Source organism: Cyanistes caeruleus, chromosome 8, assembly GCF_971803275.1.
Source record: "Cyanistes caeruleus chromosome 8, bCyaCae1.hap1.1, whole genome shotgun sequence".
NCBI classification, from domain to species: domain Eukaryota; kingdom Metazoa; phylum Chordata; class Aves; order Passeriformes; family Paridae; genus Cyanistes; species Cyanistes caeruleus.
Genome location: NC_141708.1, coordinates 10,304,686 through 10,329,889, shown reverse-complemented (window position 1 = coordinate 10,329,889; position 25,204 = coordinate 10,304,686). Strand labels below are relative to the sequence as shown.

The following is a 25,204-nucleotide window of genomic DNA, read 5'->3' as shown; positions in this document are numbered from 1 at the left end:
CATCAGTTTGCTCCACCCTAGAACTTCCCCAAGAGCTACCTGAAGAATAAAGATATATTCTATATTATTTTAATTTTTATAGATAACTTAATTGAATGAACATCCAAGTGCTTGGGAAATTTGGAATTTTATTAGTTCATAAGTTGTGTTTTGAGACATTGCCATTTATAACAGCAAGTATTCTTCAGTTATAGATGTCAAAATCAAAAATACCCTTTATACCAAGTGTATTTAGGGATATCTCAGTCTATTTCAGTCAGTAAGTTCCCTTGTTTTCTATATTGCAAATAACATTTCTACAATTCCTGTTGCTAACAGACATGAGGAACATCCAGCTACCAACACAAAGTTTGTGGACAACATCCACCTTTCACAACCTTTGATAAAACTTCCTCAGATCAGAGACAAACATGTATGAAAGAAACTTAATACTGACAATTCAAAGGAAAAATGCTGGAGAAGCCTGAACATCAGTCTGTGACTTTTTGCCTTTTATATAATGTCTAAAGTTTGTTTCTAAGATGTCAGGAACTGTTGCAGCCTCGGATGAAATAGGGGTTGTGTGCTTTCTTGAATCCCATCATAATGGATTGATTGACCTGAGTTGTCCTCCTCAGTTGCATGGATGAGCATTGGCTTCTGCAAGTTTCTGTGTCTGGTAAAAATAATGTAGACCTTTTGTTCTTCAAAGAGGAGGGCTTGGGTATGCAGGTTGAGTAAAATCTTCAAATAATGATACAAACCTTAAGTAGAAAATTCTCCCATCCTATTTCTTCCTGTTTAGTCTCATAGGGTCTTGCGTGTAAGCTCAAGTAATACTTGTAGTACTTATTGCTACAAGTAGTACAGATTTGGACCAGATGATTTCTAAAACCTAGTGATTCACATTCTTTGAGAAACAGGTGCCTTAGGCCTATTACCTCTGCCAAGAGAATCTTCTCTAGTTTAACCCACCATATGTCTTCTCAGCATGAAGCAGCATGGAAGTAGCTGGACACTGTCCTTCCTACCCTGACTTTATGCACAGAAAAAAAATTGAGAACAGAAGCAAGAAATGGGGAACAGGACTTCAGTCTGGATCCATACTGCTTCAGGTCTTGGTGCTTGCTTTCACTTTGTCTGGTAAAATCTGAGCAGCCTCATCCTGGGATGAACAATAGAACTCAGATTAATGCCAAAATAAGCTTTGTTGGCAATTCCAACCTCTTATCTTCATGCCTGCTGGAATGAATACAAGCTTTTCTTAGCACCATGGCTGATGCACATCAGGAGAGAGAGAGCAGGTAATTAATTTGGAAATTCACCATGCAATCATTCTATCATTCTGCAAGAGTAGCAGTGTTTAGTTTATCTGTCTCCCTGTTTGCTTGTTTGTTTTTTTTAACTGTGTTCTTAAACTGAATACATTTCTGACTATTTTTGGAGACTATGAATGGATGCAAGGATGGGCATGCCTGCATCTATGGAGGTAAAAAGGGTGTCAGTGATTCATTTGTAAGCAGTATCTCCCATGCACTTAAATGCCTACAAATTTCAGGGGGAAAAAGATCTTCTACCTTAGAGGGAAAAGGCTCTGCTCTAGATTTTCATTAGCTAGAGCATTCAACGAGAAATTCAAAGCTAATCATAACTGTAATTATCATCTCTCAGCATTGACTGGCATCTTCACTCTGAAGGATGGCATCACTCCTCCCAGAACTGAGAACAAACATGGGACATTACCACAGTAGGCAAATAACTAGCCTGGGAAACTCTCAAAACTCCAAAGAAAGGAATTAGTGCAGATCTTCTGCCTCCATGGACCTGTCTTGGTTCTCTCTACTTATGCTCCCTCTTGCTGTCCCCTCTCTGGTTGACTGGTGGTCAAGCCTTCTCTGGGACTTCTTTGGTTCTCAGTTGCACTTCTCCCTGGGGGTAAAGCAGTGAAGTTAAGAAACTTGGATCCCTGGAAGCATTCAGCCCTAGGTTGTTCCATCTCCACTTTCTGACCACTTTTACAAGGACCTGGAATCCAATTTCCAAGTCCCTTATCTCTGTAACTGCACTGTAGAAGCCACTGCCTCTCCCCATCACTTCATCCTTCTCCCTCACATACACAACTGCTCACCAATTTAGTTTCCTTCCTAAGAGTCTCTTACAGGTGATAGTCTAGGAGCAGTGCTGTGTCTAAATGTCTTCTGGATCCCCAAAGAAATTATTTCAATGACCTCATTTCTTGCTACTGCTGCATTTCCAAGCTGCCTTCTTCTTAGGTGCTGAACTTCCCTTGTAAAGCAGGGCAGTTCTAGCAGAGCAAGTATTTGATCCCCATCACCCCTGAAGTAGCAGACAACACTTGAAAAAACGTTTTGTAGCTAAACCAGATTGGAGTTCATAGAGCAAGAAAAAGTCTGAAGTCTCTTTCTCCTGCAATCACCAATGCCATCTTCTATTCTGGCTACATTCTGTGTTTTCTTTAGCATGAGCAGCCACCAGCAGACATTTTATCAGTGTTATTAGAACCACCAAATCCAGAAGTGTCTCAGCATGTTTTTTTGTTGATCTTGCTTGTATCACACACAAACCACACTTTCTGTTGTCATTTTTCTCCCCTTGCAATCTCATGTCTTCAAGGAAAAAATCAAGCCTGAACAGTGAAAGTTGCAGGACAAACATTTTGTTGAGCAGTTCCCCTTTGATGTAAGCTGCTGATACTTACAGAAGCAGCATTAATCAGAATTGTTTAGAGAAACAAACACGAAAACCCGCATTCAAGCCCTAGTTCTGCTTGTTCTTATTCATGCAGAACTTCACCATTCTCTATAACCAGTCGCACAACAACTCGTCATTCTCCTCTATTTCCTGTGGTGCTCAGTAACAGGAGTGTCACAGGACATGGCCATTTGTGAGCAATTCAGGGCAGTTGGGGGAGGGACAATTCACCACCAGCCAAACCTGGGAGAGGGTAAGGAAAAGTGAGGTTGGTTTGGGTCAACCCTCCCTCTCAAAACCTCTGTGTTCTGTGGGGCCAGCTCTCACCATTGTGCCTGTGCTGCCTTTGAATGTTGTGTCACAGCTACCGTCAGAAGGGTCCAATCTGCACAAACCTTCTACTAACAGCTGCTGGAAGAGTATGAGAAGCTCTTAATTCCTATCTGGCCTGCATGGCTCTGAAATGGGGACAGAACTTCTCACCTGATTCTGAAGCATTTTGAGTCCTTCTCAGGCAGCAGCTGAGACACAGCTCACCCCAGAAACAGCTGAACACTCAGCAGGTCACCTTTGCTTTTCATCTCAGTAGTCTGCACAGAAGAGCTTGCAGTTTCAGCGTGTTCCTTGATGCACAGATTTTGGATAGTGGCTGTTGAGATAAGTAAACATTTGCTCTTCCTTTCTCTAAGTACAGTTTTGTACATGGTGTAAAGGTGGTTCCTCAGACACAGAAACCGAGGACCTGAGATCTCTAGAAGATTACAACTGCCAGCTTTTTGGATTCAATTTGCATTTTTGACTTAAAAATTAATCCAGATGAAACAAGGGAAGTTGACACTTCATGTATGAAGCCCTGGCTTTAGGTTACTCCTTTTCTCTTGTGATAAGAAACCAACCTCCAGGGCCTCAGTGTGAGCTGCAGTTTAGCAGTAGGACAGCAAAATAGTTTTGTATGAAAAGACCTTGTTGGCTTTGCTAAGAATTGTTGGAACAATTCCTTCTTCTGCTATGAATGCTGACAGGGAACTTCTTTTAACCTGTCACTCAGTCAAAACTATAGCTGCAAGATGTGGTTATTTATCTTCATTGGAAAGTTGAGAACATTGAGAGAAAGAGTTCCCCCAAAAGCATCCCCAGAAGCAGATTCTACAGATGAATTTTCAGTTCGTGACAGCAGTAATTGTTTCACTGGAAGTATATTGGGGAAAAACCCAAAAAACCTAAAAGACCAAAAAAGACACCACAACAACAACAACAACAAAACAAATAATAAAACCCAAGCAGTTCTCATTATGAATCTGGTTTGCATTGAGAGCAATCATGTTAAAAGTAGAAGCTGCAATTTAATACATGCATAAGATGGGACGTTATTCCACACTCAGAAAGTGAAATGTGCTGTTAATGAAAGAATATAAAAAGAGCTAAAAAGGGGTACATATGTGCATCATTTCTGTTGAACTTCCCTGTAAAGAGAAGCCACAGTACTATCCTTCATTTAGTGTTTCAGAGCAGCGCATGCTCTTGGCACTCTGACAGAAAAAGTGAGCATTGAAGAGCCAGCCTGGTAAAAGGCAGCAATTCCCCCTTTTTGGCAAAGCTTCTTGTAAGGGGACGCCCAAGAAACAATTTGTGGAGGATACCTGCCAGCTATTTCAGTCTAAACCAAATCCTTTCTTTAGATCTGGAACATGTGAGGAAAACTTATGCATTATGAATGGGGTAATTTAGACTGTGGGCTGTGATTCTGGAGTGTGGAACATCAGGTCTGCCTTTCCCTGGGGGATTCTGGAGCCCTTCAGGGCCAGTGGCAGGGGTCATGGCCTAGAGTCCATCAGTCCTGTATTTTCAGCACAGAAAAAGGAAATCAAGATGTAGTATTGGCTGCTTTGCCAGAAATCCTCAAATATGCCCTGGCATTCCAGGACTGCCCTCCCAGATACTCCATTATCCTCTCCCCAGGATATCCAAGATATGTGGAAAGGCTGGGAAGTTACACATGCCTACACGATATCCAGACCAACTAGGGGTTAGGCAAAGTACCCAAGGGCATCTCTAATGGCACTGCACAACTAAAATATGCCTATCTGATGGAAAATGGTACAATTTAAATAGTAACAAAAAACACTTTAAACTGCAACGATCCATACACTCACCCAACAGAGATGATACAGCAAGAGACTCACACATTTCTAAAATAATTGTTAGGTTTGTTACAGCTAAGAAGCAGGCAAGATCTGAGGAGCTGATAAGATTTCTAAGTCTGGATCCAAAAATGTATGTTTTGACCCCAATTTGCACCCAGGTAATGTCTGCTTTAATCACCACAAAACTAAATGCATCCCTGGTCACCAAACTGCAGAAAAGAATGCATCCTGATCCCATCACCTCATGTATGCCATAGGATATGTCATGGCTGGATGCTGTGATCCTCTAAAAATGATTCTACAGCTTCCAAAAGATTATGATCTAAAAAATCATGATATATTATGAAAAATACCTAGAAAGGTAAGTAATACCTAGAAAGGAAAGTAATAACAGCTCTAAGAAAGTGATGAACAGGCAGTAGGTGAAACACAGAGAAACTAGAGTCAGGACTCATATAAAAACAATGGTTGGGTGGGCAGTGGACTTTGACACTGTTTAGAAATGGACCAAGAATTGAATTTTAAATCAATGAACAATTTTGAAAGCTGTAGAATCATTGTACTTAAGGCATAATTAAACCATTCATCCTGAGCCAATATAGAATTTCAGTGTTGATAATTTAAGGAAAAATAGGAAAATAAATAAGTTCTTTACCAAAATTTTGAAATATTTAATGTAAAAAAATTTGGAAAGAAACTATTGATTTAAATGGGTTTCAGGATTCTTGGGGATTTTATCTAATCATAAACAGCTGTGGGAAAGCAACATAAATTTGTCCTTTTTGTCTGTGCCATGAAATCTGCATTCTCTGGTTTCTTCTGAAATTCTAAGAGTGGAAAATTAATTTCATTTTATAAGACCACCTTCAAAAATAAAGACTGCTGACTTGTAAAGGCCAAAATTATATTTTAAGATATATACATAAACATCTTCAGCTGCTTGCTTTACTGTGTTTGCTGGCAAAGCTTTTATTGCTATAGATTCTTTTTCTAAAAAAAAAAATCCAATTGAAGTTTAGTTAGATTCAAACTATGTCAGATGAGGTATTTCAGCTGGTAGAGAACACAAGGCAGAAAATTATTATAATTTTTAACAGAAGGAAGAATAGAAAAGCAAGGCTTTCAAGTTAAGAGAGAAGTCTGCCTGCTGCAAGCAAATCTTTTTAGAAATAATTGCCTATGATTAGTGTTTTAAAATCTGCAAAAATGCTGTCTTGCTATTGAGCAGAGACAATGCTGAGTTGAAACAGAAATGTGTAAAGGGAAGAAGAGGAATTAAATCATTTTATTTCTATACTTACACCTGGACACATTGAAGCTCTGTGTGTCTCTTGCAGAGTGCTGCCAGCCGGAGAGCTTTGCCTGCTGCGAAGGCGTCTATGGCACCAGCAGAACACTTGACAGAGCTTGGAGCTGCTGGCCTGATTTTTGTCAGGGAAGCTGTGGGTGACTGTGTGAATCTCCTCTTCACCTGCCTCAGTCAGCCAGAAGTGTTAATTGCAGTGTCAGGATCCAGGGAACCCAATTACATTATAAACCCTTCCTCATGTGCTGGATGTGTGTCCAGGGGGCACCAGGCCCCTAACAGAAAATCAAGGGTTGTATCCCAGCCCAGTAACCTGCCTTGGATGTTGGCCAGTAGCAGACATTTAGGGAACTGGTGCATCAAATAAGTTAAAAGGTTTAATTTCCTGAGAACCTTTTCCAGCTTCTGGCAATCTTCAGTTTCAAGACTTTCTGAGCAGGAATTTGCCTCAAGACAATGATGAATTAATGATGAACTGAACTAGGAGTATTTATCACATCCTGGAAATATTCTTTCCATGGATTTCCCCACTGCTAAAATAAACCTCACACTTTTCTCCATCTTTAACACATTTTCCATCATTTCAGTACTGCCTTCACCTGGCACTCACCACAGGCCAATATGACAGATTTCTCCAAAGGAGTTTTCAGAGTTTCCCCCATGGCTTAAACTGACGGGTTAATGCTGTTCCACTCTTTTCCATTCAATGATAACCCACATTATTCACTCACTATCAGATTAGTGTGTCTGAAAAGATGACAAGCTATTGGAATCCTGCAGAGGTATTTAGTGGCATTTGGATAACCCCATGAATTTTAGGTGTACAGTTTGAGGTTGGATCTAGCCAGGCTACATTATGAAGAAAAGACAGCCTGATTCCACATGTCTGAATGTACAGGCCACAGCAGGCAGTGCTAATGAGCATCTACAGTCCCTACAACACAACTGGGGCATGGATTCCTTTGCAAACCCTCAAGCATTTATTTTTTCTTATTATCCTGACACAGAGAAGAAGCTGTTTATAATGTGGTAAGGGATCAAGAGATAAAATGATCCACAGCCAGCCTGTTGAGCCCATAAATGCATCCAAACAGCAAGGCAGTGGAACATAGTGGTGGCTGTAACACCTACAGTGTGGCTGGGCCCGTGTAATCCACTTCCATCAGAGCAGTTATTGATCAAACAGATAGCAGGAAACACAGAACAAGATTTGGACAAGTTAGATAGTGCTTCTGCTGTCAAGAGTTAAAAAATAATTTGCACTGTCCCAAACAGACAAGAAAGCTGTAGTTAACAGTGAAAATTATGCTATTTCCTGTATCTCTAATGAATGCATGAGTATAAAATGTCATGGTTTATTTATGCTTTTATTATATAGAAACTATAAGACTACTTTGAAATCCTCTCTTTCCTGCCTCCCTGTGGAGTGCTGTCCAGTTGATTACCTGAGATTTATTCACTTCACCCATGTGTTTCATTGTTACTTTTAGTTCACAAGCAAAGCTGGAATTGTTAATTATACAAAAGGAGAACTGGAATACATCCAGCCAGGGTCAAATTTCCACAATATTCTTTCCATCAGATCTTCTGGTCAAGTCACCACAATATCCTTGCCAGCAGAGCTTCTGATAAAACTGAGTTGAGAAGTTGCATTTCCAAGTCCTGAAGTGCTGAACTGACTTCCCAGTTAAATACAAATAGTCAAATGGGTGTCTGGGGCTCAGAGACACTTTCACACCCCTCTCAGCCTTTGGGCAGGTAGCAAAATCAAGCAAAGTGAGAAATGGGTTTCCCAGCATCTTTCTTAAAAACAATCTAAGGGATTGCAAGATGCCTCTCCTGAGCTGAACACTTTTTTTTCCTAGCCTGAGCTCCTGATACAAGGTATTTTGAAGTAATCAACATCAGTCAGGCAGAAGAACACTGCTTCAGGGAGCTTTAAGCCTGAAAAAGATATCAGACCCAAGACAAACAGAAGAGTGTGGTGGGATGGGGAGTACTGCACCACACCACAAAATCCCCATGAACACTCACTCTGCACTTCTCTGAGCAAGGGAGGAGCCATTACACTCTTTAAAAAGTTCCTGTTTGGTCCCTGCTGCTTTCCTGGTGCTCAGGATACTGGAGGGAAATCTATGAGCAGTAAAAGAAATAAAACAAGAAATGATGTTGTCTTTACAGTAAAAGGCATGAGAATCATTAAAAGCAGGTATAGATGGTGAGACTATTGCTTTCCCTCCACAACCATATCATGATTTTTCTTTTTGTTTTTGGTGGGGGTCAGGGGAGGGAAGGGGGCCATGAGGTGTAAGACTGAAAGCTGTTTAAAAAAACCCAAAATAACAACAACAACAACAAACAACTATGAAAAAATAATTTTCTGACCAAGACAGGAATATCTTCCTTTTAATCTTCTCAGAGACAAGGCTTTCCTTGTAAACCAGGTGGCTGCTGTTTTTGCCTTTCAGCAATTTGCAAAACCCCTTTTAGCATCATTGTATGGTATCTGCACATGCCATTTGAGAGGCTGGGATTTTTAAGAGTGTGCAGAGTCATCTGTTTTCCCAGAATTGCTCCTGCAGCAGAGACAATTTGAGAGAAGACCATTCATTAAAAAGGAATTGAAATGGCTGACCAAAAGGTTTTCTTGGGAAAGGAAGAGTTTGAAAGCTTAGGTAGGATTTGTAGCTGGGGAAAAAATCTTCACTGTGAGCAGACAGGCCTCTGCAAGTTCTGCCAGAGAAAAGCAATGGGAAGAAATGAGATAATGCAAACTCTCAACAGTAGGGTCTTCTCCTTTGTCTGGATGCTTTTCCTGTGTTTTGTTTGTGAATTGAATAATGCATGTTTATTCAACAAGCCCAAATGGAGCACCACGAATTTAAAGCCTTCCCCTCCACTGTCCCTTTCTTTATTTTGTTTTTATCCAAAGTGGACTTCCCATTTTCACATCACCTGTTCTTTGAAGCAAGGCCACCAAAAACAAGGCCCTGAGGGACTGTGGACAACAGAGGAGACATGGCAGTTTTGCTGTGGATCAGGAATGCTGCATCCTATTCTGAGTTCATACCCAACCCAACAGTGAAGGCAAGAGAGGGGACACAATTTTGCACCATCCTGTCCCTTGTAGTGCCTCTCTACCATTGTGAAAGTCTTTGGCAGCTCATGCAAGGTCCAAAGGTTTGACAGCACCAAGGGAGGTACAACCTCACTTGGTATCATTGATTATTTGTTTGTAGTGGCACTTGTAAATCTGGAGTTTTTCCCTTTCCAGGTCTCACTTGCCCAAGCTTGTGCTTGGGTCACAATTCATTCTTGGGGTCATGGGACAGCCCTCTCCATCTGCTTATTCAAGGGATGGATAAGAGGCAGATGTGGAGAGAAGAAACCCACAAAAAAAACCTGCTGTGGAAGAACAGTTGCCTTGAAGGGAATCTTCAAGAACAAAAGAGCCAGAATTGATTGCACTTAAAACTCATCATTTTAAGTTATAGCTGCTGATTTTGATGGGATACGACTCATATTTTTTCTAATATTTTGCATCAGTGGTGCCACAAACTCACTTTCACAGAACAAACATGAAAAAAAATCAGAAGCACAAAGACAAGCCACAGCCAAAATTTAATCAAGAAATCTGTCTTCATCAGGCCAGCACTATTTTAGATCCACAATGTTTCTGAATGGCTGGAAAGAACAGAATGACAATAGATAAATTCTCCTGAAAGCACTCTAAAATGTCAACACCCACCAGTGAAGAAACTAAATTCAATCTAATAACATAATCTGAACTAGAAATGCAGGTTAATGACCTTCTACTTCACTCTCTAATGGGGCACACATCTTACAAGAATAAATGGATTGTGGAACGTAACTACTCATAGCGGAATTTTATAAATAAATTATTATAACACTAATTGGGACTAAATTACCATGTTTTAAAGTCATCTAGTAATTAAACTTTCTAGTGGCACAGTACCGAGACCTTTTATGCTGTGGAAAAATATTTTCTCTGATTAAGGTACTGACAAAACATTACTGACATCATTTCTGCCTAACTGTTTTGATCCCCAAAACAAATTCCCTCCAAATCCAGTACCTTACATTGAAAATATCTAGAGGATTAAAGGAAGAGATTGAATGCTAACCCTTTAAGTCTTCATAGGGAGATGAATTACCCTGCTTTTAATACAACGTTAAGATATCTATTATGACATCCTTCTGTCAGACACTCATCCTGTGTGGAATTTAAAATATGAAATTTGGTTCTATTTCTTGTGTAGCACTACCACAGAACTGCTGGTGGCATGGGAGTCAGGGATGCAGTGGGCAGGTGCAGTGCAGGATGTTGGGGCTCTGATGGCCTGGTCCACTCTTACTTGACACCCTTAGGTCCTGGCTGGCTCCATTTTCTCCCAGAATTCAGGAGAGTTCCCATCCAGCAATGGTATTTTGCACAGGACTGATTGTGAGGTCCAGCTTTAGTGTCTATTACTGCAGACTCAGTCAATTTGATTACTGAGATGAGATCTGCTTTCTGTTTTATTCTTTATAGGCCGCATAAACAGGGCCTCTATGCAAAGCAAGGCATACAGCTCAGCCTGTGGTCTGTTGCTATCAATACAGAATTTACTGTTTAGCCAGTAGGAAAAGATTTGGGTTTTATTAAATGAAACAGTAGCAAAACTTGAGGCACAACAAAATCTTACTCCATGTAACACCTGGATTATCCCCAAATACCCGCAGCAGGGGCACCGAGTGCTGTTTCTCACCAGGTCAGGTCTGACAGGCTGTGTGTTCCAAGGGTTTTCCACAGAGCTGCCTTTCCAGTGCCTGTGCTGAAGCTGTGAACACAGCAGCATGCTCCATACACAGCCCCCTCTGTTTTGTAAAGGCAAATATAAAAAGCCCAGAGAAAGCATGAGAGCAATTAAAAATCTTTTACTTCTAAATGCAGCATTAAGAGGTAAAGGAAGCACTTGGCTTTTGGAGCCAGCATCCTGTACAAATGGAAGAGTTCATGAGCAGGATATCCTTCACTCCCAAGGGGCCTGGATGGGACCATGGCTTCATCTGGGGATATGCAGAGAGACAAAGGAAAGGCTGGGAGATTGCTGATGGTTTGCAGGTGCAGATGTGAGCCCAGAGGAGCAAATAATCCAGCTGCCCAAAAAGCTGCCATCAGACTATTTTTCTTCCTGTTAGCACAGGTGTCTCAAAGTGCAAACTTGATTATTTTTTCTGAAAGTCCCTTCTGAATCTAGGGCAATAAATCAGTTGTTTCTGGGGTTTTTGAGATCTGAGTTTCTTCCAGGACTTCAGTTCTCTCAGTGGCAGCCCCCTCACCTCCCACAGTGGTGCAGTGTGCTGAGTTCACTCCCATCCTGGGTTTACATCCACTGCACCTACCTTCAGGAGAGCTGAGCTGACAGCACACTCACCAGTAACAAACTGTAACATGAGATACAGTGAAGATACTACACACAGTGTAGATATTACAGCTCTTTGGTCCTGCAGGTCAGCTGATGTGTTTAGCCAGAATTGCCCAGTAACTAGCCATAAACAAGCTTTTTTTTTCTTCATTTCACTGAGGTATTTTCTCTCCCCTCAGTTTCTAAGTCTTTAAACTACTGGGAATAGATCAGAAGAGTATCAAACACCACAAGTTTTATTCTATCGGTTTTCTCTCACGTGTTTAGTACCTTGAGAAGGTGAGAGCCTGATAAATGTCAAACGGTTTATGCAGCTAAAGCATCCAGAAGCCTGGAGTCTTATCTAGGTTTCTATAGTATGCAAAATTGGATTGCCAGTCTCAGGAGAGTAATCTCATAAGGGATTTTCTAATCCTTCTGCTGGCAACTCCAGCCTGCAAATGAACAGGAGTGGGAAGCAGTTGACCCAAAACTATTTAAATCCTGAAAGCTTCAGTCTCCACTAGCGTGGCTATCTGTGAGAACTCCTGCAGGAACCACAAAGCACTTCATGCATAGAGATGACTGTTTCACAAACACAATTACAGCTGGTTTGTTGCCTACCTCCACACAGGTGTCTCTGCATTCCTACTGGTGCATAACGGGTTTCTTGGAACAGGCTACTGGGAAGGATGCTTTGTGTTGCTCAGAAAGCTTTTCCAGAAGCAAATTGCTCTGCTGGATACTGGCTTGGCTCTAATTCTGGCCCCACATTTATTCACAGCCATTTATACTGAAAATGTGACATCTTCCTTGAGCTAAAATAACACCTTTCCTTCAGCAGTGAATAAGCAGTTTTTCAGAGATTCTCCAAGGCAGAAGGCAGCATTAGGCATGCATTTATTGGTCATTAGCTATTTGGTGTTAAGTGATTAAAAACTCCTCTGCCCTTGCTGACATATAATTCAATTATTTTGAAAAAATTAGCAAATTGTTATCTCCAAAAAGGTTTAATGCTGATTAAGTGAGGCTATTTTTCTTCTACACTGTGCTAATCACTGCCTTTCAGCCACAGACAGGGAGAATCACCTTGGATATCCAAACTGTACTGCAGCATCAGGCCCCAAATAATGCAAGAAGGAAAAGCACCCACATCATCTTAATTTTTCCTACATAGCATCTTGTTCTGTGGAACCTGTCAGGCCCTTTCCTCCTCCCACCAGGGACAAATAGCTTGTAAATCAATAGTCATTACAGATACTGTAGTTTTAGTTAACAATTATTTTATTAAATTTGGAAATATAGCATATAACATTTGACTGGTCCTGCTATTTTATTTTTTTTTAATAAATTATGGAAGCATTTTCTTTTTGGCTTGTGTTTTCAAATAAAAATGGAAATAAAAATGGAAAGTACTGCTCTTTTTTTTATTTATTTTTTTTTGTCTCAGAGGTAAAACTCAAACCTACACATTAGAGCTTCTGCTTCTGTCCAGCTGGGTGAGTCAGCACAGAAGTGGTGAAGAGAACCCTGCCAGACTTATCAGAGGGGGACTGGAAACTAAGGAGGAAGGGAGAGCTTTCTCTAATACCCTATGGCTGTCAGGTTTAAATTTTAATCTGAAACCATTCAGGGCTAAATCTCAATAATTCACAAGAAATTAGTGATTCTACAAGAATAATCACAGAAAGCCAAAGATGAAAATTTAAGAGTCTAGAAAAGTGAAGCACTGTGTGATAAATGAAGAGACCTTCACATAATCCTACATGGCAGGGAACTAGTGCTTTACTCTTTGTGTTCACAAGGTCCTCTACACAACAAAGGTCTAGTTGTCATACAAACAGCATTGTTATAAAACCACAGTTTGGATGATCAGAGGGAAAGACTCAGTTAAGAGATATATCTTCAATCTCCTCTTCTTCCTACCATAAGAAGACATCAGGTGCCTGAGTAATTCAGGTAGCTGGATAATTTAGGTACTTACATTTTCCTGAACAATATTAAAATCTTCTGTCAGCCCTCACTGAAATGAGCTCCCTTAAGTTTAATGTTTGCTCACAAGCATTGCACAGCATCTTTTGTGAAATCATGACAGTATTTTTTCTGAAGAATGAAGCAAAATTTTAACACTATCAGAGGTAGTTCCTGAAGATGAAATAAGGCAGCTTTCACACTACTGAATTCATGCTCCATGCCCAGATTGGTACATTGGATTAATGGGGCTTCAACAGAATGTCAGTATTTTACTTGACTGGAGGTTCATAACTTCTTACGCTGAGTTTCAGGCCCTGGTTCTTCAGCTCACTGTAATTATAATTGGCAGGAGGAACTGCTTTACAGATGACCCTCCTCCCCAAGTGACATTCCCACAAATAGAACTGAGCTCACTGTAGTTTGCAGCACTTAGGCAGAGCTCTGGACTGTATCACAAAGTCTCCTTTAATGGGTTTGCCTCAGTAGATGTAAAGTCCTATTGAATCTTAAAGATGATTTGAAAGGTCTATAGACATTTCACTGATTGCCTGTCACTGAAAGGCAGCAAGTAAAATATTTGAGTGAAAGGGTCCCTTCGAGTCCCTAATCTGTAAATCTGCCAGTCTACACAGACCCTGAATATTTAAAATAAGGGTAGATTAAAGAACTAATTTCTCTTAGAAAGATGCTGTGCATGCTAGGCATCCTCTGCTGTGTTGCTGGTGCCTTGTGCTTTTTCATGACAGAACCTATTCATTTAATCCGCTCCCTTCTGATTTCGAGCTTGATAACATATGGCAAGTCATCAAACAGAAATTATCACTAATAGATAACTGACAATCAATTTCCATTATTCTCAACAAGATGTGACTGCACCTTTTTTTTTAACCAAACATATTGATTTGCTGAGCTGATTTCCCTGTCATTTCAAACATCTCCATGGGATATTTCTATTGAGCTTGCTGAATGCATTTGCTGCAATGAAGCAGATGCTTATTTTCTCTCTGGCCTAAAGATTATTTATTTTGCCTTTGAGTTAATCTGAAGGCCATATATCAAAAAACCCTATCTGTTATATAAGAAGAAGTCAAATCTCAAAGGATAAACAGAGGAGGATGACACAGATTTAGTATTGAAATCGTTTAAGGTGACATCATTTCATAGGTTTTCATCCAAGTTGCAATACATTTCTCTGGGACATGAGGTTATTTGCTGGCTGGAATATCAAGACAAAATGGGCCACAGCTCCATGGGTTGCAGATGCCTTTCCTGGTGCAAGTGTGTTCCTGAGGGGCTGGGAGATCCTGGAGGAAGATGTCCTCTGCAGTGAGGCTGAGTCCACACAAAACATCTACAGGAGTTGAGACCTGGCACAAAGAATGTACAAGGTATCGGGACAGCTTCCTGGCTAGGACTGGCTTTTGCCCTGATTCTCAGGAAGACAGCTGATACTGAAATCAGGGAGAACAGTCATAATGCCCCTAATTAGTCATGGGAAGAAGAAAACAGAATAACCATAAGGAGCATTTGGTACAAAAAAACAGGTAGGGTGACTGTTGGAATGAGTCTGGTCAGGATGGACAATGGAGTGACCCCACCATCTTACTTGGAAAGTATCAATCTTAGGGCATGAGAAACATCTTAAACATCTTGTGTGGTTAGAGTGAGAAGAGTTGGACCATGGGAGTTAATATGTAGATAAGATAGTTACATATAAGGTTACATTCCAACTTCTTGTTAATGATTGTTTAGTTATGTTTAACATATAGGGTTATGTTTGTGATCCTCCCAGTTCATTGGTCCCCTGCCCTCAGATTGTCCCTTAAATAGCACTGTGTTTGTCCTGCCTTCGGGTCTTTTGAGACTATCCCATACGACATGTAGCTTCTCTCCTTTGTTATTTCGTTCTGTTATTGAAAGTTCTTTTTTGGGTGTCTCAATCATTCCCATCCCTATTTAATTTTGTCATTCAACCCCTGGCTAGTTTGATTCCAGAGTCATGCAGACACCAGTGTGACAGGTGCCCACCTTGTCTCATCAGGACAGCTTTCAGTATTTGGAGGGTGAACACAAAACAAGGTGACAAGAGCTGCCATTATTGCCTGTGTTACCAGGACACTGATGTAATTGCTGCTGAGTTATCTAGGAGAGTAGCCCAGCCCTTACCAGATGTTTAAACAATCCAAGGGTTGCTGCTATGGTATCATGACCACGTGTCTGCTCTGCTTGTAGTGGTTGGGTCAGGCCACAAATGAGAACTACATTAGTGAGACCTATGCAAAGTTCACTTTGTAACATGGGTGAGATTTTGACCAGAAAATCCCCCAGTAAATGACATAGGAGGTGAGACGCGAGGGAAAAATAACCCTTCCAGGCTCTCAGCAGAAGAGAATTTCACCATTAAAAAAAAAAAAGGATTTGAACATTCTCGACAAGTAAACCTTAACAGTGTGTTTCTAATGGGAGTAACACTATCCCTTCTAAGACCTACTAACAGCATTTAACTCAGTTACTCTCTTAGGGAAGTGAATTTCACAGCTTGAGCACTTTTTAATTCTTTAAAACCTGCAAGTCATTAATTTAATCAAATGAACCATTATTCTTTAGTTCTGGGACTTAAAAAGAGGACTGATCCATTTTTCACCCTGTCCATCAACCTTGCAAAGGAAATTACTGTAGAATTTCAATTAGAGGAAGACACACTGTTTGGGACTTTTTAGATTGATTCTAGAGAAAATCACAGCAAATGTGTGTTGGAATACACTGACTGAACTGGGGGGGGAACCTCCATCACTGCAGCTGGTGGAAGCAATCATGCCTGTGGATTGTGCCTCTTTGATTTCCACCATATCCTTTTGTCTGTCTGCCCAAGATTCTTCAAGGGAAATCTCCCACACCAATAAAATTATTCCAGCATGCAGACATCAATCCAAAGACTGGAAGTGCCTGAGAACCACACCCAAGAATAGAGTGGGAGACTACATTATAAACTAATTTAAAAGGGAACTGAAACAAGTAGGTAGTAGATGAAAGCATGTTGAATGACTATGATGCAATCCAGTAGTGTGCAGAAGACTTCTGCTCTCAGGGGCACCAGGAGCTTATAATCTGTACCTCTTTACCTATACATCCAGTTTAGGTGTCCAACAGGTAATTTATCATGTACTGTACTTTCTTAGTTATGTTGGAAAATACCTTTATTCTGTGCACACCCAACAACGATTGAAAAAGCTTTCAGGAGTAAATAGTAGCAGATAAAAAACCCACCTCTGATAAAAGTTCAGCACCCGAAAATGTCAAGGATATATCTTCAGTGCTAGTTCTCAGGCAGCTAGAAAAAAAGATGTGAAATAAGTTGAAGAAAGAAATTAAATGGTCTATCTCACTTTTGTAACTGAGCTGGGTTTACATATGTATATATATATATATATATATGTATGTATGTATGCGTACATATATCCAGCATTGCAAAACATGGAAGTGTTTCAAGGAGTAAGACTGGGTAGAAAAAAAATGGAAATGAAGTGACTAGGAAGGACAGTAGGAGAGCTGAAGTATTAAATGGGGACATCATAAACATCCTTGCACTGGGATGCACTGAAAATATTGCACCTAAAGTCATGCTGGCTGTGTCTCTGCTACTGTAAATAGATCCAGGATGAGTAAGGTAGGAGCTTAGTTTAAAAAGTAATGCCAAACAGTAAAAGTAAGGAGGAGGAGAACATGAATTAACTTTAAGTAATAAATGTGTTGTTAGGGGAAAAAAATCCTTGCAGTCTAGTGCACTCATCCATAAGAAAGATGGGAAAGCAGAATAAGAGGATAGATTTATAATAGCAGAGACTGAGACTAAGGGTTTGATGGATTCCTCTTTGGGTCCTTGTTCCCTCACATGATTTGGAGTGATTAAATTACTTGAAAGGAAATCTTGGGTTCCAATACTTTGCCCTTTACCAGGACCCCAGCATGAGATACAAGATAGACCTGAAACCAATTTCTGCAGGAGGCGTAAAATCCTGTGTGTAAGAACAGAGTGGAGATGGAAGATGTTCTCTGAGTGGAAACAAATTTAGATTTTTTTCATTAATTTTCTCTTATACACTTTGAAAGGTTAACAAAAACACTTTTGATAGTCCATAGCTGAGTGTCCTTGGGGGAATCGGATAAGGATTTGTCCCTGGGGATACACAAAGACACATTAGTATTTCTACAGTGATGTCAAGGTTTGGGTACAGGACAAGGTATTTCTTTTCATGGAAAAAGATTCTGAACACATTAAAAATCTACTTGGTTTGCACCAATTTTCTTTTGAAAGAAAATATATCATTAAGTGTGAAACCAGGCAGTGGTAAGAAGTTTCCTCTGGTTTAAACAGAACATTCATTTCAATTAGCTCTTCCTACCTCTACCAAATCATTCACATTAATAGCAGCACAGTCATAATCTCTTTTTTCATATGCTTATGTACAGGAAGGTACTGCTTATGGCACTCTTTGGGCCCAAGTAATCCATTTCAGTTGGGGGAACTTTATTTTCTTTTTGCTTTGTATTGGTTTGGGAATTACCGTGGGACAAAATTGTGGGAGACCCACAAAATACCAGGGATTAAATCTGTCTCCCACTCCAATTCACCTTCCCAGGAGACAGAGTTTGCTGGCACATTGGCAGTGGCCAATGAGAACCTGGACACCTGGTTGCCTCACAGACAGGCCCGGGAACAAGCGAGGAATTAGATCTGGTTTGGAGTTATGATTTGCTAGATCTGACTTGAAAATTGTATGTGACTTCCCCAATAAGTGGTGGCATCAGCTGCAGTTCCAGAATTGTGGTTAGGTTGTGATTTATGCATTTAAAAAGGAGCAGACATACTTTTTTATAATATTTAACCAGAGATTGAACACAGTCCTCTGAGGCCAAGAACGTATTGATTCTAGTAAGCTTTTTACTGTCTTGTTTTGAAATTTTTCCAAGAGTCAGACTCCTGGGAGAAGAGATAGATCCAGAATCCCAGCAAGCATCTCCTCCACAAATCTCAAACTATATACACAGCTACTTTATTCTGCTGCATTTTTAACAGAAACAACCAAGGGGTTATTCTCATCACTGTGATTGAGTTACCTGAAGGGAAGACAGCAGTTACCTCCCATGTTCATTAGCATTTTCCTCACAATTCAGTTCTGGGCACTGGCTATGTGTTGGTCTAACACTCACAGACCTCATCATTCAATTGATTTGGACAACAATGTCTGTTATATGACAATTCTTTTCACTGTGGTGATTTTATTTTATAGAAAATTACTTGGAGTGCTCATGTGAGTGGAATATTTTTAAATCACAACTGCAGCGAGTCACATCTTACATCTTTCACTTTCTGAGGCTAAGACCACAAGAATCTTCCTTTTCATTTTGTAAAACAGACTGTGTTGTTGTGGTCACCTGTGCAGACCTCATCTGTTTGAGTTCTTCTCTCCTCCTTAGAACCTGGGATGCTCTACATAAGGGTCTCATTGGGTTGTCTGCTAATTGTCTCAAAAAAAAAAAAATTGGAAAAGGTTTTGGGAAAATCTTGCCTGGTAGAATTGTATTTGCATTTTTATAGGCACATCTCATTGCTGGCTTGCAGACATCCTGCAATTATGACAGCCAGGCCTTTCTCTTTCCCTCTCATTTCCAGCTGGTGTCCTCCCCAATGGGTCCATCCAAAGAAGAAATACCTTTCATTCGTCCCTATACACATGACCTGGAAATCTGGGCAATTACATTTCATCCCATTATATTATTCTAGTCTGATTGTTCCAAAGTACCAATTCAGGCTTTCTCCACACTGGCAAAGCTTTTCATCTGTGTTTCACCAGCAAAGACCCGCTCTTCATGCCAAGGTCATTATGGAAAATATCAAACGTGTTCAGTCCCCAGAATGATCCTTTAAAAAACTTCAGTCCAACTCAATTAGCTCCACTTCCAGCACAATTTGTCTCATCAGATAAATCCACCTGTAACTCACCTATTCATCCCCTCTGGCTTACCTTCTCATGTCCCACACTGTCTTGAACATAGAAATTTCCTGCAATTTAGGTAGATTAGTTCCACTGAATTTCTCTGGTTTAGAACCAAAGCAGACTGGACAGATAGATCCCACTACTCTGCAACATTCACCTCCAGTAAACCCTGTTACCATTCTGTAATATTTCCACATTTATCTCGACATCTTTTAATTATTCTTTCCTTCAGTTTTTCCCTAATGCTTTCCATGTCTTCAAGGTCAGAGTAACTCCCTGCTGCCTGCTCCCTTCCCTCTCCCTTCCCTCCCTCTTTTGGGCACCATGTGTGTCACTAGCTGCCTGCTTGGCACTGCAATCCTCTCTTCCTTTACAAGTCCATGAGTGCATTTCCTGTGCCAAAACCTCTTTTCTCCAAGAGAGAGAGTGCCAGATGTCCCAAAGCTCAATCATATTGACTTCTGAATTCTTGCTACCACCTCAGATGTAATGATTTCCATTTCCTATATACTCATTCTCCACAGGAATGCTAACCTTGCCTCCATATTTTCTCCCTTTCAAAGAATTATGTCAAAATAGTGACTGTACTTCAGGCCGTATCCCAGTTAACTGTAACTCTCTCACCATTGTGTCATAACCTGTGTCCTCAATCCTTGCTATCTCTTTATTTACAATAATATATTTCGCTCTAACCTCAGAAAACAGAGTATCAGATTCCAAATAAAATAATGTAGATTCTACAGTTTTTAAACAAACTGTGAATATGAGCTAAACCAGACCAAATTCATCTAAGTTAACAATACTTAATTTTCTGGCACTTATGAATTTTGATGCTCAAGAATAGTTTGAGATATTAAATATCCTTCTTTTAATTTATTTAAAGATTCAAAATCTCTCCTCCAGGGGGACAGAAGATCTTATTAACCAGTATTTATAGAAATACTAGATCAGAAAGTTACTGCTTGGAATTGCCCTAATCCTGAGAGGGATTTAGGGGCTGAAGGAGCTTTCAGATGTATCCTGCATATTCCATCCATCAGGCTTGACTCTGCAGGCTTTGCCTGGCCTATTAATTACCTCAGTCTCAATAACCAGAGCATCTTATGAAATAATAATGATGCTCAAGCAAGCTGATGTGTTTTAACCATGTGCTTTCCAGCCCACTGGTGTATTACCATTTATCAGTAGAGCCATAACTACTGCTGTTTTTCCAGCACTGATTTATCAGTGATCCTTTTCTTTTAAATCCAGTTTGGAGTCATTTTTTATGTGACAGAAAAAAAAGGAGAGGCATCTAAAACCGAAAGGCCTGTGCTCTGCTTTATTCATAACCGGAGCAAAGAAGAAGGCCAATTCCTCAAACCCAATTTCAGTTGAATTTGATTTATAAATAAAGAGTGGCCAAAAAGAGAATTGAGTGGGGGAAAGGATTTCAAGGGAAGTGAGGGAGCAACATCTCCCCTGAGGGCTGAGATTTCATCTGCTCCTTTTGGCAGATATTTGACAACTGACAAACCCTGGGAAAACAGAGCTGACAGTAAGAAACGGTGAACGCAGCCTGTTAAGCAGAAGACCAAATGACACTGCTGTAATTTGCCAGCATCTATTTAAAGAAGGAGCTACAAGGACTTTGCACAGACCTTGACAGGGGACTCTGGGAGACTGTCGTCCCCGAGTTTCCCGTCTGTTCTTTCTAAGAATGCAATTTCCAAAGGTTGAGATTGCATTGAGTTAAGGGTGTTGAAGGCAGGCAGGGATTAGCACTCTGAGAGAGAGGTGGGAGAAGAGCATCTCGCAGTGTGCTGCTGGGGAAAGAGCAAAGGGGAAAGGCAAGGGAGCTTGTCAAGAATTTAAGACCTGGTACCGCACAGATAACCTTCTCTCTCCACTAATATCTAAACCCAGAAACTCTTCCTGACAGTTGATGGAGGTAGCCTTCAACCCACTAAAATGTAACCTCCTGTAGCTAAAAAGGTTTATCTCTCTTTTCTACCCCAAATTAAACTTTTATCATTTTTGTCCCATTTTTAATCACTTTTGTCTCTTTCTCCCCATGAAAAAGTGAGAGCATTGTAGCCTTGAAAGTAGTGTCTTGCATTCATTTTATTCCCAGAAAAAGTGTATAATCTGTCCCCGTGGAAGAGCAGGACTTAATGAAACCCAGCCTAGAAAAGTTCCTCTTTTCAGTTAAGCAAGCTGGTGTCAACACCCAGGATCCCAGGTGCCAGGCATGAGCACTCAGCAGCTTCAGTTCTGGGCCCTGGCTATGTGTTAGTCTAACACTCACAGACCTCATCATTCAATTGATTTGGACAACAATGTCTGTTATATGACAATTCTTTTCACTGCGGTGATTTTATTTTATAGAAAATTACTTGGAGTGCTCATGTGAGTGGGGGCAGCCCACAGCACCCACTGGTCCAAGGCTGCAGAGCCAGTGGTTCCTCTTAAAGGAAAGTGTAAAAGTGTTACACTTTTGTGTTGTTGAATTCAATATCAAAAAAAGAAAACAGCTTTAAAACCAAAGAGAATACTGAGAGGAAAGGTAAAGATCAGAAGTTGAACCACACAGGTCTGAGTACCCCTGAGGATACAGTCCTAAATGACTTGATTGTACTGCCTTGGTCATGTCGTAATTGATGCTAATCCTGAAGCTGTAGTGGAAAGTACTACATCGTATGCATGTGATTTGAAAGAAATTGAGTGTTTTTCTCTATTAACAAGTTGTGTGGGTTTTTCCCCTCATTCAGGCTCTGCAAGTGTTTGTTCTACAGCTAAAACGCTTAAAAAATATATGAACCAAATCTTCCCTTTCTTTTCCTCCATTCCTTGCCACCTACCACAGAACTACTCAAAGCACTAAATTCACTTGCAGCAAATCAAGCTCTCAGTTTAGAGAAATTCTTCTCCTCCTGTTGTTCCCCCTCACAGAAAAGACAGCACTTTTCTGTGACTTTTAAGCCATCTCTGTAATGGAGCAAAAGGTGAAGCATCCTGAAACAGACTGAGGGACTTTTAGTACATGTAAACTGGCCCCATGGTCATGCAAGTATGGATTTGACCATCCGAACACAGAAGCCCAAAGGTTACCACTCATAAGCTCCATCAGCACAGGTCAGCTGGAAGTTTGTTTTTCACTTCAAATTTCACATTATGGGCAAGGTCCTGAAGTCTTTCTACCCTCATCTCCTGAAGGAGACTCTGAAACTGTTTTCTGTAACAGCAAAAATTAACCTGTGATTATATAGCTACTGGGAAGTGAACTCCATGGTTGTTCCCCTGAATATGATGGCATTGAAAGTATTTAAACTAATGCTTATCTAGGCACTTCTAAAATTGCTGGGATCAAAGTTCAAAACTAAACTCCAGCAAAAAGAGGACGCTGTCATATGCTTGTATAACACCTAGCAAAAGGGAAGCCTGCTTAATCCCCTAAAATTTGCCTTTTTTAAAAAGAAACTTCATTTTTAAGCAAATACAAATCACACATGTAGAATGTGAAGTGTCCATTTCTACTAGTTTGGAATGCTACAATTCCACATGAAATTGCTTAGAATGGAAGTCTATTGCAAACCAAGCCCTAACTCATTTTGTATTACTCTTTATTGAAAATAAATCATACATAGACCCTCCATAGGGCTTTTAAGGTGCTAATTATAAATTTTATCTGCAACAAGATAAGCATTGCCTCCCATTTTACAGATTGAAAAGCTGAGAAATGGATGTGAAATGAGTTTCCCTGAGATACAGAAGGAGACATTGCTAAAAAGCAATGTGAACGCAAGAATTAGGGGGCTGCTGTGAATGACAGACCAGGGACAAATTTTTAAACTCACTGTAGTAAGGGTAGTGACTAACTTAATTATTTTGCATATGAATTTATTCTCTCTGGCTCATTATTCCTACAGCTAACGAGCTCAGATAACTCACAGTGCCCATGGTGGCCTGCTTTCAGGCCCTGATCACACCCAGGTTTCATCAGTCCTGACTGGCAAAACATGACATTTGTCACCAAATCCCAACCTTAGGGTAAAGCACTTTGCATATATTATCTGCAGGCAGCAAATGACACACTGAAGCTATAAAATATGTTGGGAAAAGGGAAGGACAGATTTTATTTTTCTACACAACTCCACATGCCATCTCCCCTCATGCCTTACTGTATTCCCAGTAATTTCACCACGTGTCCGTTGCCAAGCTGTCTCCAGGTAAGTCAGTGAGGATCCCCACAGCATGTGGTTTGTCCATCTATTTTCTACTGCTCTCCACCTTTTTACTTGTTGTTTTACTTTGTAGATAGTTGCTCATTCATTGATTCAGGGCATTAATAGAACAGTGATCAAATAAAAAGCCCCCAGGCATAAACATGACAAGAGAAAAAAGAGAAGGAGAAAAAAGAAAAACAAAAAGGCCGCAGAGAAATGTTCTAAAATTATATTATTCCAGTGGTATTGTACAATTTTTGACCTTAAGCAAAGGAAAGTTGATGACTTTAATAGAGTTTCCCCATAAAGCTCTGTCATTCTCCTTCCTCCTGGAAAAAAAAAAAAATAACCCAATCCTGCTAACATATTTTTTCATTCCTGTCTCTTAAGTAAGACACTTTCCTGCCCTATCAGAGTAATCAAACCTATGATTCACAGGGCTGGCTTCAAGTTACTACCCTGGGCATGAACAGCACTTAAAGGAAATTAATCTGAATTTTGCTTTGTAGAAGGGGCATATTTTCACTTTACTTTTAAATTAAATAAGGGAAAGTAGAAAGAAGGGGGAGCAGAGGTGGATGAAGGGTGGAGCTCATTATGAAACCGCAGGGCAAAATTGGCTCACATTAGAAATGCTTCAGAGCTCAGCATTAACTTTGTTCCTTCGCAGTAAATAAACTAGTGAGCAATAAGAAATATGTAAGTACTGCCAGGGGGGTTGTAGATTCGTAGACACAGGGGTTTGTTTAATGTCTCCTTCTACATGCATATTGTAGTTGATATTAAAAATCGGATATTAGAGTTTGTCTTGGACTATTCTATTTATTATTTGTGCTGTGATGGAGAATGAAATTCTGTGTCCTGTGTTTTATGGGTGGTTAAACCAGATAATCTAATCATCTCTCCTGGCCCTATCCTCTACACAGCTGGAGCTTGCAACAAGGATGGGAAGACACCATCTTATTAAATACCAGAACAATGCCACTATTATTGTTTCTTGCTGTGAAAGAACGCATCAAGGGGAGGGCCCTGTTGAGTCAGACAATCTACAAACACACAGTCCAGCCACGGTCTCTGCTGAGAAGAGTTTGCAACTTAAGGTGAGAGAAGCAGGCTAGAGGGGAGGAACAGGTCCAGTGGAATTCCTCTCTGGTGCCAGTCTGTGTGATATGCCTGGATCCTGCCTTTATAAAAGTTCTTTCCCTGAAGATGTAGCTATTCACCAGACACTTCACTTTTCAACAGACAGAGGATGGCTGTCCAGGGACCTAAGGAGCTACACATGGACTTTAGGAGGAAGGGACCCAAAACAATAACAAAGTCGGATGGACAGAAGTTGGTGTCTGCAGAGCCACCCAGGAGTCCCTACTACCTCTGGGATCTACTGGCCAAAGCACCTCCTTTTCTTTGGATTTCCAGGGGTCAGGATGCAGCCACCCTGCTGTCTTGTTCTGCCTCTGTAGGGCTGGCTAGAGAA

General features: G+C 40.4%; 1 protein-coding gene across 11 annotated transcripts in view; it reads right to left on the bottom strand.

The window, feature by feature from the left end:
• Positions 1-25,204, bottom strand: part of LOC111931297 (uncharacterized) — a 197,953-nt gene that overhangs the window by 157,107 nt on the left and 15,642 nt on the right. For 2 of the 11 annotated variants that reach the window (XR_015289658.1, XR_015289652.1), the window contains 4 exons: positions 16,791-16,854; positions 8,176-8,274; positions 6,137-6,306; positions 112-1,908 (listed from right to left, as the gene is read on the bottom strand). Coding sequence is in view for 1 of the 11 variants with exons in the window: in XM_086899062.1 (XP_086755188.1) it covers positions 1,893-1,908; positions 6,137-6,306; positions 16,791-16,854 (250 nt within the window). In the remaining 10 variants the exon portion in view is untranslated. Of the gene's footprint in view, positions 1-111; positions 1,909-3,018; positions 3,103-3,174; positions 3,341-6,136; positions 6,311-8,175; positions 8,275-9,096; positions 9,176-16,790; positions 16,855-25,204 lie in introns of those variants that run through there. The other 9 variants (XR_015289651.1, XR_015289654.1, XR_015289655.1 and 6 more) reach the window with 9 other exon arrangements.